This window comes from Lepidochelys kempii, chromosome 6 (assembly GCF_965140285.1).
Source record: "Lepidochelys kempii isolate rLepKem1 chromosome 6, rLepKem1.hap1, whole genome shotgun sequence".
In the NCBI taxonomy this organism is placed as follows: Eukaryota; Metazoa; Chordata; order Testudines; family Cheloniidae; genus Lepidochelys; species Lepidochelys kempii.
In genome coordinates this window covers 35,848,392-35,865,080 of record NC_136385.1, presented here as the reverse complement: position 1 = coordinate 35,865,080, position 16,689 = coordinate 35,848,392, and the positions used below count along the sequence as shown (strand labels likewise).

At 43.1% G+C, this 16,689-nt stretch overlaps 1 protein-coding gene across 5 annotated transcripts in view; it reads right to left on the bottom strand.

Annotated features, from left to right (window-relative positions):
• ZNF143 (zinc finger protein 143) overlaps nt 1–16,689 on the bottom strand; it is a 71,162-nt gene that overhangs the window by 13,452 nt on the left and 41,021 nt on the right. For 4 of the 5 annotated variants that reach the window (XM_073347543.2, XM_073347542.2, XM_073347545.2 and 1 more), the window contains 3 exons: nt 7,908–8,087; nt 2,386–2,613; nt 698–846 (listed from right to left, as the gene is read on the bottom strand). In XM_073347543.2, coding sequence (XP_073203644.1) covers nt 698–846; nt 2,386–2,613; nt 7,908–8,087 — 557 coding nt within the window. The remainder of the gene's footprint in view (nt 1–697; nt 847–2,385; nt 2,614–7,907; nt 8,088–16,689) is intronic. The other variant, XM_073347546.2, reaches the window with a different exon arrangement.

Sequence of the window (16,689 nt, the reverse complement as noted above, 5' to 3'; positions counted from 1 at the left end):
AAACAGATTGTTAGGAACCATTAGGAAGGGAATAGTTAAGAAGACAGCAAATATCATAATGCTACTATATAAATCCATGAGACACCCAAACCTTGAATACTGTGTGCAGCTCTGATTGCCCCATCTCAAAAAGGACATATTAGAATTGGAAAAGGAACAACAAAAATGACTGGGGTATGGAACAGCTTCCATATGAGGCGAGATTAAAAAGACTGGGACTATTCATTTTGGGAAAAGAGATGACTACAGGTGGATTAAATCTTGAATGGTATGGAGAAAGTGAATAGGGATATGATTTTTGTAATCCCTTCACATAACACAGAAACTAACGGTCACCTGGTGCAAATAATAGACAGCAGGTTTAAAACAGATGTAAGGAAGCATTTCTTCACACAACGCACATTCAACCTGTGGAATTTGTTGCTGTGGGATGCTGTGAAGGCCAAAAAGCCTTTGTATGCATACTCTACTCAGAACAAACAAGGCCTAACTTGGGTATTCCAAAGGAAGACCATTCCTAAACTTATATTTATTCTGACCCAACTTTTGAAACCTGGCCCTAATACATACAAACATCCATTATTCAGGGATTTTAACTCTAATGTAAGTAAGCATAATGGAATATCTGAAGATAAATAACAGTTTTAATTCTGAATGTCCTCTTGTTAGCAAATTCTTTACTATGGTGAATACTTACATGCTGGGTCCCATCCTGGGAAATTAATGCAACTTGTTGACCCAGTCCTGACTGAGTAACTGTAGCAACTTGTGCGGAAACGACATCCTCCCCATCTACACCTGTCACATAGGTTATCTGGGAGCCTTTTAGAACATCTTCACCTTGATCTATTTCATAAAAGGAAGACAGGAGGATACGTTACATACTGCAAATACTAATAGTAATAAGAGTAAACCTAAAAACAGAAAAAGAAACTTTCTGGATAAAAAGTTTTAAATTCTGGGTTGTAACAAGGGGGTAGGGAGAGAGAGAGAAGGAAATGAAACTGATACTGAAATCAAATCAAAATGCCCCAAATGACTGTTTTACTAGGTCTGGGGCATACTTTTTAAATGGGGAATAATGCATATAAATCCTGTGCATTGAAAAGAAAATAGACATTTTGGTATTTAAGGCATATTTACTTAGTTTATAAGCAAAGAGAATATTAAAAAGGGTGACAAACAATACTGTGATTCATTTAATTAAACATTAACCTTTACATACTAAGGTTTGATGTAAACACAGTCGGCAGCCCATTAAAAAAAGTATTCATTAACGAACACACAACCTCAGAGAAGCAGAGTGGCATCATTGTGTGAGGAATGATATAACAGCATATTATCTTAACAAATGTTTAACCTTGGCAAATAGAAATCTTCCATTCTAATCTTTCCTTTGTAAGTAGCAATCAGAATGCGGCAATTTACTTAAGAGGGGTTTCACGTCAGTCTCCCATATACAAATAGTAAAACTGCTTTTCCAGTCAGGATAGATCACTTATTTACATCTACCCTGTATCCAACCCCAACACCAGCTAAAATAAGAATGTAAAAAATTATGTTTGTTTTCTTGCAATAAGAAAATGCATTTTTTCACACTCGAATCAGTCTGACTTTTTACTCTGACTGGATTTAAAGTGTCTAAAGTACCGTAAAGACCGTTTTCTAGATAGTGCTCCTACATACAGAAAAACTGCTTGGCAACAGTAAATGGACATCTTGTATGGGCTGTGCTGGGGGCAGATCCATAGAGAATAGCACTGTTGGCATTCTCAACAGCCCCACTACCCATAGGGCAGACCAGAAAGGCTGTTGTAACTTTAGGGCAGACCACTGGTCTCAGGAGTAGCTCAAAATCAAGAGGGTGCAAAGATAGTGTGAAGCCACTTTTTTCCCTCCCTTCTCCAGCACTGCGCCTTTAAAATTACAGCACAGACTCTCATGCATGGTGTTTTATATACTTAGAAGAATCCTTTAGGATGTAATATAAACATTTTGTCCATCCTCAGGCCTGCTTCAATATGATATTCATAGATGGTGTGATCTAGTGGTTAGAGCACAGAAAGGCTGTTTCTGTTTTATTCTCAGCTCTGCCACTGACTTGTTTTATGACCAAGTCAATTACTCTCTCAGTGCCTGTTTACTTATCTACCTACTGTGCCTCACACAGGTATTTTGAGGTTTACTTAGTGTTTGTAAAGCACTTTAGTACTCTCAGATAAAAGATGTTAGTTAGTGCAAAGCATTAATGAAGAAAATATCACACCTGTCTTTTAATTCCCCTGACTCTGTGGAATACTGATAGTCATAGGTGTGTGCTGGATGCAATCTTTTATTTTGCTACTATGGGAGGAAGATCAGAGACTAGGAACACCAAACACAAACCTGGAGGCGGCTCAAAGAAAGCTTCCTGCTCTTCTTCAATTGGCTCTGTGTCATTGTGCGCTGTTCGCTTGTGCATAGCAAGTGTGGAAATCTGCTTGTATGTTTTCCCACAGTGATTGCAGTTGTATGGTTTGGAATGAGTATGTACAACATGGTGTTTGTATAAACTGGAATATTCTGTGAAACGTTTGTCACAGCCAGGAACCGTGCAGACATAGGGCTTCTCACCTGTAGGGAAAGACAAAAGGGATTAAGAAAATTATAACCAGGATATGCAGGAAAACCCTGACAATAAATATCCTGCCACTTTCACAGATATTTAATGGCACAATTTTACTACCACCCAGGTCAGTCAGGCATTCTCCAGCTTCCTTCCGTAATGCAGCAACAATGGTCACAATGCAATGCATGACTGTCCTCTTTAATACCAATGTGCTGCCACAATAAGCTGGCCTTACCAGACGATCTGAGGAGGCCATTCAGATCAAGAAGGACTATGCATGCTGGATCTCCTACTTTTCATGTGCCAGATATTCATACTAAAGATGAGGGCAGCTGCAATCTGCTCCACTATATGAAAACAACATATGGCCCTCCAAGCTCCTGGCAAGATGCCAGTACAGCCCTCCGTTTGGCACAGTATTCACAATTCTGCCCTAACTCTTTACATTAGCTGCCCTTCTGACTTCATAGGAAGATCTACACTTATCCTCGAAGATTAAATGTTATTTGGTCTGGTAAGTTAGAGTTCCAAACCTCAGTCTCTTTAGCTCTACAGAAATTTTATGGGATTTATATATTAAAATGATTAAGGCTAAATAGAAATGACATTCTTCACGTAAAATCAATATAACACAAACTCAAACCCAAAAACCAGTTCACGTAGTATACAAAATCTTCAACTCCAAGAGATTTATTCATCCCTGCTAACAATGAAAAACAGGAGGATACAAAAAATGATGGCTACAGGGCTGTAGGACCCTGCACATGGATGCAGTGTTACTTCTGCTGATTCATCCTAGCAGCTAGACCAAGTGGATCCTGTTAGGTCCAGAAGAGGAGGTTACTCACCTGTGCAGTAACTGACGTTCTTCAAGATGAGTGTCCCTGTGGTTGCTCCACTCCAGGTGTTGGTGGGCCCCTGCGCCTTCGCTCCAAGATTTTTACAGCAGTACTTACATGGGCCGCACATGTGCAGTGCCTACTTAATTTGCTGACTGTCTCTCAATAGCCCGTGCGCGGCCCAGGCTCCTCAGTTCCTTTTCTACAACGGAGGCAGCTCCAAACTCTGAAGTAGAGGGGAGGAGGGTGGGTAGTGGAGCACCCAGCGACACTCATCTTGAAGAATGTCAGTTACTGCACAGGTGAGTAACCTCCTCTTCTTCGAGAGATGCCCCTGAGCTCCACTCCAGGTGGCTGAAAAGCAGTATCTCTTAAGGAGGTAGGGACTTCGGATCTGGTAAGAAAGCTGTAGACAGAACAGCTCGGCCCATTTGAATGTTGGTCTGGGGACCCTGAGTAAGAGTATAATGTTAAGCAAAGGTATGCTCTGAAGTCCAGGTGGCGGCTTTGCAAATATCTGTGAGGGGATTGTTACATAAGAATGCCACAGACATTGGCACAGATCTGGTGGAATGTGCTCTAACAGAAGTTGGAGGATTCATCTTCTTTAGTTTGTAGCATAACAGTCTGCTATCCAATTGAATATTCTCTGGGTAGAGATGGATTTACCTGTGGATCGTTCTGCAATTGAAATGAAAAGTTTAGGGGAAGCCCTAAAGGGCTTAGTCTTATCGAAATAAAAGGACAATGATCTGCACATGTCGAGTGTGTGCATTGCTGATTCAAAAGTGTTTGCATGCAATTTAGGAAAGAAAGTGGATAGACTGATAGGTTCATTGAGGTGGAAGAAGGAATGCACCTTTGGGAGAATTTACGATGCGTTTGGAGCGTGACTTTGTCCTTAAAAAATACAGTGTACGGTGGATCAGCTATAAGCGCTCCAAGTTCTCTACACATCTGGCAGATGTAATGGCAAATAAAAATGCAGTTTTCATGGACAGATGTAGGCGGGAGCACATTGCAAGAGGCTCAAATGGATGGCGCATCACGGATGTGAGGACCAAGTGCAGGTCCCAGGGTTGAGTGGGTGGTCTAATGTCCGGCTATAGCGTCTGGAGACCCTTGAGGAACCGCTTTGTGATGGGGTGGGTAAAGTAAGTAGTGTCTCCAGTCTTATTGTGAAACGCCGTAATTGCTGCTAAATGTACCTTTATGGAGCTAAAGGAGAGCCCAGATAGTTTAAGTTCTAAAAGACAGTCTAGCATTAGTGAAAGAGGGGTGGAAGCACGAGCTGTTTGCTTGGTGGAGCACCGGTGAGTGAACCTCGTCCATTTATGGAGATAGCAGAACAAAATCCACACATACCACCTATGTAACAGTACTCTTTGTACCTGTTCAGAGCAGTCTAGTTCCTCATTAGAGAACCACTGAGGAGCCATGCTTTGAGGTGCAGCATTGTTACGCTGGCGTGGTGTAGTTGACCCCTGTGTTGTGGTAATAGGTTGGGGGGGGGGGAAGGAGTGGAATCGGCAGACAAACCGACATCTCGTTAAAAATAGGTACGTAGGGCCACCTAGGGGCTATTAGTATGACCCCGGCCCTCTCCGCTTGTATTTTTTGTAATACCCTGTGAAGAAGTGGTATCAGGGAGAATGCGTATAGGAAATTGTCACTCCATTTGATGATGAATGCGTCTCCCCGAGTGCTTTCCCAGGCCCACTCTGGAATAGAATTCCGGGCATTTCTTGTTGGTTGTGGTTGCAAAGTACAAATCCAGGTTTTCTCACCCTCCGCGCTCCCCCCACCCCCACAAACTCACTCTCCTGCTGGTAATAGCCCATCCAAAGTGACCACTCTCTTCACAATGTGTATGATAATCAAGGTGGGCCATTTCCTGCACAAATCCAGGTTCTCTCACCCCCCTCCAAAAACCACACACACAAACTCAATCTCCTGCTGGTAATAGCTTATCCAAAGTGACCACTCTCCCTACAATGTGCATGATAATCAAGGTGGGCCATTTCCAGCATAAATCCAGGATTACCAGCAGGAGAGTGAGTTTGTGTGGGGGGGGCGGAGGGTGAGAAAACCTGGATTTGTACTGGAAATGGCCCAACTTGATGATCACTTTAGATAAGCTATTACCAGCAGGACAGTGGTGTGGGAGGGGGTATTGTTTCATGGTCTCTGTGTGTATATAATGTCTACTGCAGTTTCCACGGTATGCATCCGATGAAGTGAGCTGTAGCTCACGAAAGCTCATGCTCAAATAAATTGGTTAGTCTCTAAGGTGCCACAAGTACTCCTTTTCTTTTGAAGAAGTCCTGAAAATGAGTAAAATTATCTGCTGTTGTTGGGGGTGGGGGCATAATAGCCCTTGTCCGGTGAGGTGGAAGAATTATTATTATTTAGGAGAGGATTCAGGTGCCTCCTTGTCTGCGTGCACCATTGCCGGTTGCTCCCATCCATCCATCACAGAAGCGTGCATGAGTACAGGAGGAGATCTAGTGTCACCTCTGCATGGGCTGTGCCGGCTACTGTGGTGCCTGCTGTAGGACCCCCATGGGTTCCAGTAATGCCATTGTCTGAGGAAGGGCATGGGTGGTCCCATCCACAGGTGTCCATACCAGGGTGGTAAGACCCTAGAATATGAGGACCTCAGTTTCCTTAGTCCTATGCTAGCAGGGGTGTGAATGAGAGTGGAATGTTGTGGTGAAAAAAACTCCCTCCACTTCATCATCCTTATCACTAGAAAAGTGAGAGGAAACAAGGGACAGCTGTCAGTGCCATGCTGACGGTTCCAGTGAGAGATTGTTACCAAGTAACAGGGAATCTGGAGTTGGCGAAATTAGCAAATCGCTGGAATGAATAAATTGTGGTGCAGAGGTAGAAGGCGCCGGAATATATTGTGCTGGATGCAGCGGCGGTGCCGCACGGTCGGCCAGTGCCGATTGGTGCGGCGCCATACGCGGAGTCATAGGTGGGTGAGGTGTCGGCGCTGGGACAGCAACTGTACTTCTGTGTGGCACGGGCAGCCTCAGCTGAGTTGGCACCAAGTCCTTTGCAGTGCTGTGCGGTGCCGTATTAGAAGAGGCAGGCAACTTTAAGCCCATAGCCTTGGCACCGGAACGGTGCATACCAGCAGCAGCTGGGGTACATACGGTGCCAGAGATCCCCGGAGTATTGTACGTGCTGAGCCGTGTTCGGCACTGACGAGACAGACCTGGTAGGAGACCATTTGGATGCTGGCTGGTCTCTGTGAGGTGATGAAGCTGGCCAGTTTTTTGTTGTTTTCTTGTCCTTAGTGGACTTAGGAGGGCTGTGTCTCGAGTAGGACTCTTGATCTGCGTCAAAGGCAGGTCTGAGGGACTTCATTAGAATTAACTTGAGCCTCAGGTCTCTATCCTTCAGTAAAGCCTTCAGTTTACTGAAGTGGGCCAATTTTGGGGGGATGTGGGACTCCCCCAAACAGCAAACACATTGAAAACGGCCATGAGAGATAGGGATGGCCTCTCTGCACATAGTGCATCTCTTAAAACCTGGCGAGCCCGGCTCAGTATAAACTGTCTAACTGACAGAAAAAACTGGGAAGGAATTTTTTTATTTTATTTTTTTTAAGAGAAGAAGGGAGAAATGTAACTTATCTGACTAAAAAAAGCTAGGTAAACTGTATAAACAACTAACTATCTTAAGCGAAAAATAATTGAGTGAGACTGCTGAGCTCCATCTCAGGCCACAGATGGTAGAGAAGGAACTGAGGAGCCCGGGCCGCGTACACGCTATTGAGGTGCAGTTGGCGCATGAGGTAGGCACCGCGCGTGCGGGGCCCGCGTGAGTGCTGCTGTAAAAATCTCCGAGTGAAGGCGCAGAGGTGCACCAATACCTGGAGTGGAGCACCCGCAGGGACATCTCTCGAAGAGCAGCAGAAGATTTTGATTCTTTCCACAAGGGAGAGGGAACTAAGGGCAGGGACAGAGAACCCCAAGAGAGAAAAATTCTAGGAACAGCCAACATCAGGCTGAGGTTTGTGCTTTACATTACTTAGCAATAAAGGTGAAACTTGGGGACTAAGGGTTTGATCCAAAGCCTTTTAAAGTCTTTCCATTGTCTTGAAATGGCTTTGGATTAGGCCCTAGGTACAACTGTGTTGAGAGCAGGATGAAAAAGTCACACCTCCTCTTAAGCAGAAGTTTGATCATTTGGTGGTGTCTCCTAGGGCGAACAAGTCAATCCAGGGGTCCCCCATTGATGGAATAATGGCTCCATGATAGACCCTACAGTGACCATTTGTGGCTGGTCAAAGGAGAGAAAAGGGTTAAATATAATATCAAAACCATGACATATCACTATAAAAAACTTTCTACGCCAGTTCTGATGTGCAGCAACAACTGGTCCACCAAGGAGAAAATCACAGCAGCTAAAAAGGAAATTGCTCTTCAAACAAAATGTCACTCACGTACCTGTATGTATTCTCACATGGTTCTTGTAATTGGTTGCACTGGCAAATGCTCTCCCACATCCTGGTTCTGTACAGTAATAGGGTCTTTCACCAGTATGTGTCCTGATGTGAACTTTTCTAATATTGGATGTTGTGAATGACCTTCCACAGCCTTCAAAGGGACATTTGAATGGTCTTTCACCTGGAACAAATATAGAAATGTATATAGGTAAAGTTATAAACCACTACAAAAATAAGTAGCTGGATTGAGATTAAATTTAGGATTCTGAAGTGCCTGATTAATGATTTTTCGTGCATTTCTTAGATCATATTTTAGCCCAGTCTTACTGTGAAAGAAAACCTCACATAGAAAACATTTCAAGACAGATCAACTGGTGCAAGAAAAGAACGGTTACTTCCCGTTCAGTAACTGTGGTTTTTCAAGATACTGTAATCAGGGTGGATCCCGCTATTGGTTCACACGTGCCTTATGCATGCAGAGCTGGAATTTCTTTGAACAACAGTGTCCTTTGGGACAATGCATATATCCTGTGCCACCTCATGTTCCCATACAAGGGCATAAAGGGCAGGAGAGCCATCAGCCTCTATCAGTTCCCCCACAATTCAAAGCCAATGTTGCGGAGGACTCTGAAAACCAGGGATGTAAGGTAAGTTATGGGATCCACACTGACTACAACATCTCAAAGAGCCACAATTACTGTAGGTATTCGTTTTAGAGAATGTGTCAGTGTCCTCTGGATGGTGGGAATGAGGAGTTCCAGTTACATTAGTCGAACAATGACTGTAGCACTGCCTCCTGAACTTGGCATCTGCCCTGGCTGCCATGTCAAGGCAATAATGTTTAACAACAAAACAAAACAGTGGGTTGCTCCACATTGCAGCCATACAGATCTCAGAAACTGGAATGTTCCTGAAGTAGGTGGTAGATTCAGGCTATGCCCTAGAGCAGTAGTTCTCAAACAGGGGTCCGGAGCCTCGAGCAGGTTTCAGGTGGGCCTCCAAGCAGGGCCAACATTAGACGTACTGAGGCCCAGGGGAGAAAGCCTAAGTCTCACTGCATGGGGCTGAAGCCCAGGTCCCTGAGGCCTGCCACCCAGGGCTGAAGATGAAGCCTGAGCAATGTCGTTTCATGGGGGCCCCTTGGATTGGGGCCCCAGGCAATTGTTCAGTTACAACCCCCTAATGCCGCCCTGTCTTTTATATGTAGAAAACCAGTTATTGTGGCACAGGTGGGCCGTGGAATTTTTACAGCATGTTGGGAAGACCTCAGAAAGAGAAAGGTTGAGAACCGCTGCCCTAGTGGAATGTGCATCAGTAGGCCTGCCAACCAGTTGACAGCAAGTGGAAATACACTTTGAAATCCACTTGGAGATTCTCTGTGATCAGATGGTTTGGCCCTTAAATGGGCTGGAAATGGCCACTAAGAGGTGGGAAGACAGCTGGGAAGTATTGGTCTTTTAACGCCCTGGCAACATCCAGAATGTGGCTTCAGGAAGAAGACTAGCAAGGCAATTGATTGGTTCAGGTGAAGGATTGAGACTACCTTAAGGATAAACCTGGGATGTGGTCTCAACACCACCTTGTCCCTACAGAATGATGTGTAGGCCACACAACCCATGAGGGCTTGGAGGCTCTCTGACTCTCTGGGGTTGAAGTGATGGCAACCAGAAAGACCACCCTGATGGCACGGTGTACTGAGTAATCCAACAGTGGTAAAAGGGTGGTTTTGTGAGTTGCAGGAGGATGACAGAGATTCCACAAAGGAGTAGGGTCTCTAACTGGAGGGTAGGCATGAAGGAGGCCTTTAAGGAATTTCAATACCTTTGGATGCGAGAAGATAGACTGTGATTTTACCAAGGTGTACATACTGATATTGCTGGTAGGTGGACTTTGAAAGAGTTAAATGTCCAGCCTGTTTTAGTAGCTATGTATAGTCAAGGAACTTTGGTATCTGTACCTCTACTGGGTCCATATTATTTTAGAATACCCATAAGGAAAATCTTTTCCATTAGGTGGAAGTAAATCTTCCTGGTACAAGGTTTCGTGCTTTGGATGAGAATTTTCTTAACCTTCAGAGACCAGTCTCTTGTCAGTAGCGCTCACCCAGCCAATATCCAAGCCATCACTGCAACCACTGCAGATCTGTGTGCAAGTTCTGATCTTGATTCTAAGATATTATGTCCAGACAGGCTCAGAGGAATGGGGAGGCTACATGGACATCTGTATCTTGTTTGACAGCCAAAACTGCCTTAGCCAGTCAGGGGCTATCAGGATGACAGGAAATTTGTCTCACCTGATCTTGGATATTATCCTGGGGATTAGGGGAATCAGTGGAAAAGCATATAGCATCCCTCAAGACCACCAAAAGGAAGAAAAAGCAGCTGTAATGAGCCAAGACTCTCACCTTCTCTTAAGCAGAAGTTTGGTCATTTGGTGTTGTCTTCTGTGTCAAACCAGTTTATTGCGGGGGTCCCCCATTGATGGAATAATGGCACCATGATAGACCCTACAGTGACCATTTGTGGCTGGTCACTGCATGCCTGGTTAAGAAATCTGCCAGATCATTGCCGACCCTGGGTAGGTATATAGCAAGAAAGGTAATCTTGTGTTGGGGACACAACATTCAGCGTCAGATGGCTTCCTGGCAGAAATGGGATGATCAGGCACCTCATTGTTTGGTATGTATATAGTGCATAGTGGACATGTTGTCAGTTAGGATTTGCATTGTGGTGTTCTGCAGAACAGGCAGGAATGCTCTACAGGCTAGTCTGATAGTTCTCAGCTCCAGGACATTCATATATAAAATTTACGTCACCCAGAGACCATGTCCCTTGCACCTTCAAATGGCTCAGGTGGGCACCCAGGCTGTTCCTGCAGTGTATGTGGCAAGTGTCAGCTGGGAACCCCTTTCCACATGTTCACTGGGTCTTAGCACCAAGGGATCTCTTGTAGGACCTGAGGCAGGACAGTGGCCCTCCTGTTCATGTGATGCCTGGAGAGGGAGTACATGGACCTCAGCCACCGTTATAATGTTGGCGGTGAAGACTGGCAACAGTGTCATCTACATGCACACAAACCTGTGGCCAAAGAGTCCCAGACATGTGTGCACCACCATTTGGGGGTTCGATTTTAGGTTGTTTGCCACCCACTGGAGAGACTGGAATTGGTCTTCTGGTAGGCAGGCTCTGGCTGATGTGGAACTGATCAAAGCACCTATAAACTCTATCATCTGCGATGGTGCAAGGGATGATTTCTTCACAAGGAGTCTTAATTGAGAGAGCAGGGAAAAGATGTATCCCAAAGTTGTTGCAATCCCCTGTTGGGAACGGACTCTGATGAGCCAATCATCAAGGTACAGGTAGACATGGATTCCCTGCCTCCTTAAATGTGTTGCCACTACTGCAAAGTATTTCGTGAAGACTCTTACCGCAAAGAATCTGAAGGGGAGGATCCTCTCTGATTAATGGTTGGGCCTCACCATGTATCTTAGATTCTTTTGAGGGGCAGATGGATAGCTATATGGAAGTACACATACTGCAAGTACAGACCTCTGAACCAGTCTTGAGCTCAGAGAGATGGAGCGATGGAACCAATTGTTACTATGTTGGGCCTGAGGCAACAAATGTATTCACTGAATCCCCTCAATGGCATGAAGACCTCCTTTCTTCTTTGGAATGAGGAAATACTAGGAATAGAACTCTCTTCCCCTGAACTCTACTGATGTTTTGGTGGTGATACAGAGCATTGGCATTGCTCTGCCCGCAGATCCGATTCCTCCTGGTACTTTGGCATATGTGGTCTGGCAAGAGATGCTGATAGGTAAAGTGACCTCTTCCTCAAGTTTGGCAAAGACTGGCTGGTGGACCCCAGTAACCTTATTTAGGCCATGGAAGCATAACATACAAGTACAGTTTGTTCACCAGGTGCTGGCTAGTCCAGTGCCTTTCCTTATGAATCCGCGGTGGTGCAGGCCTGCAGGGAAAGCTGACAGACCTTTCCACGGTATTGACTAGTGACCACCCTGGAGAAGATTTGCTACTTGAAGATAGGGAGAACGTTTGCTCTGCCGATGGTGAGGAATAGATTTCCTCTGGTGTGTTGCCGAAGCGTATGGTTCTCTCATTCCAGAGTCTGACCTGGCACTAGCAGGTGCTTTGGCACCAATGACTGTTCCAGTTCTCCCCAAATTTATTCTATGTTTGACGTCAACACCAACGGGGGCACCACGGGAGCCAAGATCAGGGCTGGCAAGGTCTTTTGCACTTTAGGATACTCCTTCTCTCTAGCCCTTGAAACTGAACAAGGCCTGGTGGATTTCCCTCTGAAGGATTTGCAATGTCTGTCCTTATGTCCAAGGTCTACTTGGAGCAGTCCCTTTTGGTGTCCCATTCAGAGTCGTCCCTTTTGGGGTCAACAATGAAGATGTTAGTGCCCAATTCAATGTAAGGGATATTGGGATTGGCTTTAGTGCTAGTGCCTGGCCCTTTCTCAGCTCCATTTTCTCTGCATTGGTATTCAGTGTAGCTTGTCTGGTAGATAGGGTGCTGGATAAATACTGGCTTGTCCATTAGCAGGATACCTTGGAGCTCATCTCCTCAAGGTTCAAGGAGACCTTCACAGATCGTTCCAGAAGACTGAGTTTCAGCCTCACGTCTTGTGACTTATGCAACTCAGCAGAGTTAGAAATAAATTCATCAAAGGTGCTCACTTTATTTCATAAAATTAATTTTAACTTCTAATATGTAAACTTTTACATGCAGCATAAGCTCATTTTGAAGAGTTGTAGCACAAAGCAATTCATTCTCTTAGTCAATCATAATTAAAGCATTTAAAAATTGTGTTCTTTTTTATAATTATTTGGTATTTAATAACTAAAACTGTGTCCTAAATATTACAGGAAGGAAAGAAATAAATGTATACTAAAATATGTAAGAGGCTGGCAGTCTTTGCCTGAAACAGTCCACCCTGTCAGCAGGTGTTGGGAAAATAGTTAATTTGGTTCTGCTGAATTACTGAGGGAGGTGATTTGTAACCTCACCTATATTTAAAAGTGAGGATTTAGAATGTGGGCTGACCCCTAGAAGAAGCCAAGTCTGGGAGAAGGCTTGAGCAGAGTTTTATTTTGATTTTTACTGTCTTTGGTCCTGATCCTGTACTCATATCCACTTGGGTGGATCCAAATGACCACCAGGAGTCACAAAGGCCCAGGGGTCTTACCCAAGTGGATGAAAATTGCAGAATCAGGGCCTTTGTTAATAAAGTTAACATCTCACAAAGAGGTTAGGGTTTGATTGTACACATTTTTCCAAACATTCTTTTGATAAACAGTATACGGACAACATAATATCCTGCTGTAAGGATTGCAGAGAACTGCAGCTATGCCCTCAACAGTTAAATATTGATGTGTTTTGTGTCCATTTTACAAGATTTATTTGGAACTGTTTTATATTATTTTTTAACCAATATGGTACCACGACATTAACTATTTTAATTTATTTTTGTTATTATGGAGCTCCACTGGTGTGCCCAATAGATCCACATAAACCCCTAAGAAAATGTTTTTAACATTTTAGGGCTTGATCCTGCCATCTAAGTATTGTGGGTGTTCCAAGAAAATGAACCTTACATTTTTACGGAATCCTTCATTTTGAAACAACCAAAAATGCTTTATAAATTTAGCACCAAATCCTGCCAACCTTACTCAGCCACTGGGACTACTTGTGTAAAAAGGGACTTCTCGCATAAGGACTACAGACCTGGGTCCTTAAAATAAGTATACAAACTATAAGCATGGATAATCCATAACTAATGTGTAGCCACCTCAATGGGTAAATACAGTAGCTACGTAACAGCACATAGCACTAACTATACATCAGTTTAGAACAGGAAGTCAATAATGTTCTATTGAACAGGGGCGGTTTAGGTATGGAGAATTCAATTACTCTAGCATGTACCTGCACAGCAGAGAATGGGGTTCAGTCTTTCATTTGGAATATATATTTTTTGTATTTTTAATTAGAGACATACTACCAACTGCTTACTGGTATTTTTAAAAATTTGTTAGTATTTTCTTAAAATTGCTCTGCCTATAATCCTTCTCCATTTTACAACTAGCATCAAAGTGATAGATTTAGAATACAAAAATATTAGGATCTTTGGCCCTTAAAACACATGGAGTCTCTTCCACAGCTCATGATCATATTGGGAAAAAGTATTTCATGTAAATCCATTCTGTGGCTTGAACACAAACATCAGGAACATACTGAATTAACAAATCTTCTGCTGAGACTAGCTGAATCATTGTTACTAAATATTTAGCTGAAACTGGGGCAATCATATGGCCTTTCAACAAAATTCTCAAATTGTGTAAATATTTAGATTAAAGGTGCTTACCAATTTGTATAATTTATTCACAAGCTTTTAATGACTCCTACCCATTCAATGCTCTTTAACATGTAAATATGCATTTAGACAATTTAAAAAAAACCCAACACATTATCAAATGTAAGCGTATTATACAATTTGTACATTTATAAGCTTAAATTGACAAAGTGCCAAAAATGTTTTAGTGATTTTAGTGATTTAGATTTTTTTTAAATTAAAGCTTTTTCATAGTTAAAACTCTTTAATAAAAATAATTACTCTTCATGGGCAGAAACATCTTTTATCTTTTTAAAGATAAATATCCCTGACATTTTAGTTTACTTCTTCAAAATACCAAAGCAAATTCATTACAGACATGGCTGCCTTTATTATTTTTTTTAAACAAATCTATTTTGTGTAATAGAACTTCAAACATGGCACCTTAGAATAGGTTTCAAAGTGGTAGCCGTGTTAGTCTGTATCAGCAAAAACAATGAGGAGCCCTTGTGGCACCTTAGAAACTAACAAATTTATTCAGGCATAAGCTTTCATGGGATAAAACCCACTTCATCAGATGCATGGAGTGAAAAATACAGTAAGCAGTATATGTATTACAGCACGTGAAAAGATGGGAGTTGCCTTACCAAGTGGGGGGTTAGTGCTAATTCACCACTTCTCGTCAACTGTTGAGAATAGGCCACCTTCACCGGGATTGAATTGGCCTTGTTAGCACTGTCCCCCCACCCATCCCACCACTTGGTAAGGCAACTCCCATCTTTTCATGTGCTATAATATATATATACTCCTTATTGTATTTTTCACTCCATGTATCTGGTGAAGTGGGTTTTAGCCCACGAAAGCTTATGCCCAAATACATTTGTTAGTCTCTAAGGTGCCACAAGGACTCCTCGTTGTTTTTTCACCTTAGAATAGTAAATAGTTTCAAATTCATCCATGGTATAACTGCATCAAAAAATTACACATGAATGATAAATTCGACACCCCACATTTTCTAATTTACACTCATCTATCTTAATAACAGCTACATTGATTTGTTTTTTAAAATCATGCAATAAATTATTTATATTGGTAGCCTCCCCACATGCTCAGGAAAGGCTGGGGTGGGGGGAGGCAGGAAGGGAGGGGCAGGGATCATTATTGTAAGACAGAAATAAAAAAAGGAGCCCTGAGACAGACGTTAACTCCCAGGAAACTTCAGAGCAGTTAGCTGTTTGGCAGAGGAAACTGTAAGTAATTCTTTAAAACAGCAGTTCTAGAAAAATTTGTCAGTTTCCTGCCAAAAGGATGTATGTGTGTGTTTTAAATGTGCATGTCGCAATGTAGTGTTGCCATGGTTTCTACAATCCTTCCTTGAACACCGCACATCAGATTACAGGTAGAAAAGAACGGAGTTGGAGCCAGACCTGCCCAGCACCAGTGTTTTCTTAAAGTCAGTTTTTTTTAGTGTAAGTGTAAAGAATGCCTGCAGGAATGTCACACAACTGGTTTGTGAACCCAGCCCTTTGTGTTTCTAATTTAACTGTTACAAAACAGACCAGTTTCCAGGTGGCTGGAAGATGGCTATTTCAAAAGGCGGAGAGCAGGGTCTGCTGGGTTAGCTAGTCTACCTCAGTCTAGTTTAAAGAGGGTTACAATAACAAACAAAGCAGGTCAGAACTGTTTTCTAGAGCAAGTCCTGCTCTCCTCCCCAGTACCAGAAACCATTATTAATTCCTGGATATATGCCCTTCCAGATGACCATCTCTCAACTACTAGTTTTCAACCAGGCTAGGAAGGTCAGGGAAGGCCCCTGTGTAAGTGGAGAAACCATTCTGGCAGCAATAAGTGGGCCTGGGGGAAAACTGGCAATGAGGAAGAGGGAGAAACAGGTTGAGGTAGTTTGGGGCGTGAGTTGCAGTAAGACTGGTACAGCAACCCCCTATCCTTTCATGTATTTATACCTGCTCCTGTATTTTCATTCCATGCATTCAATGAAGTGGGTTCATGCCCATGAAAGCTTATGCCCAAATAAATCTGTTAGTCTCTAAGGTGCCACAAGGACTCCTCGTTGTTTTTAGTAAGACTTCAGTAACTCAGACAGAGGTTATGGGTGTATTATAGCAGTGGGTGGGTGAGGTTCTGTGGTCTGTGATTTGCAAAGGTCAGAATAGATTATCACAGTGGTCCCTCTTGACATTAAAGTCTACGAGTCTCATCAGGGAGAAGGAAAAGAAAAGGCTCAGCATTTATAGGGAGGGTTCCTGTCTATATAGATTTTTATACCACACTCATTAAACACTTTTCAGTAGTACGTTAAGCCACATAGCTACACATCTGTCACGTTGTTTGTTCTCTCATCCCCTCCACAGAGGGAGAAGCACTTGCAGTGAAGTGTCTTGTTTAGATAATGTGTGTCTTTA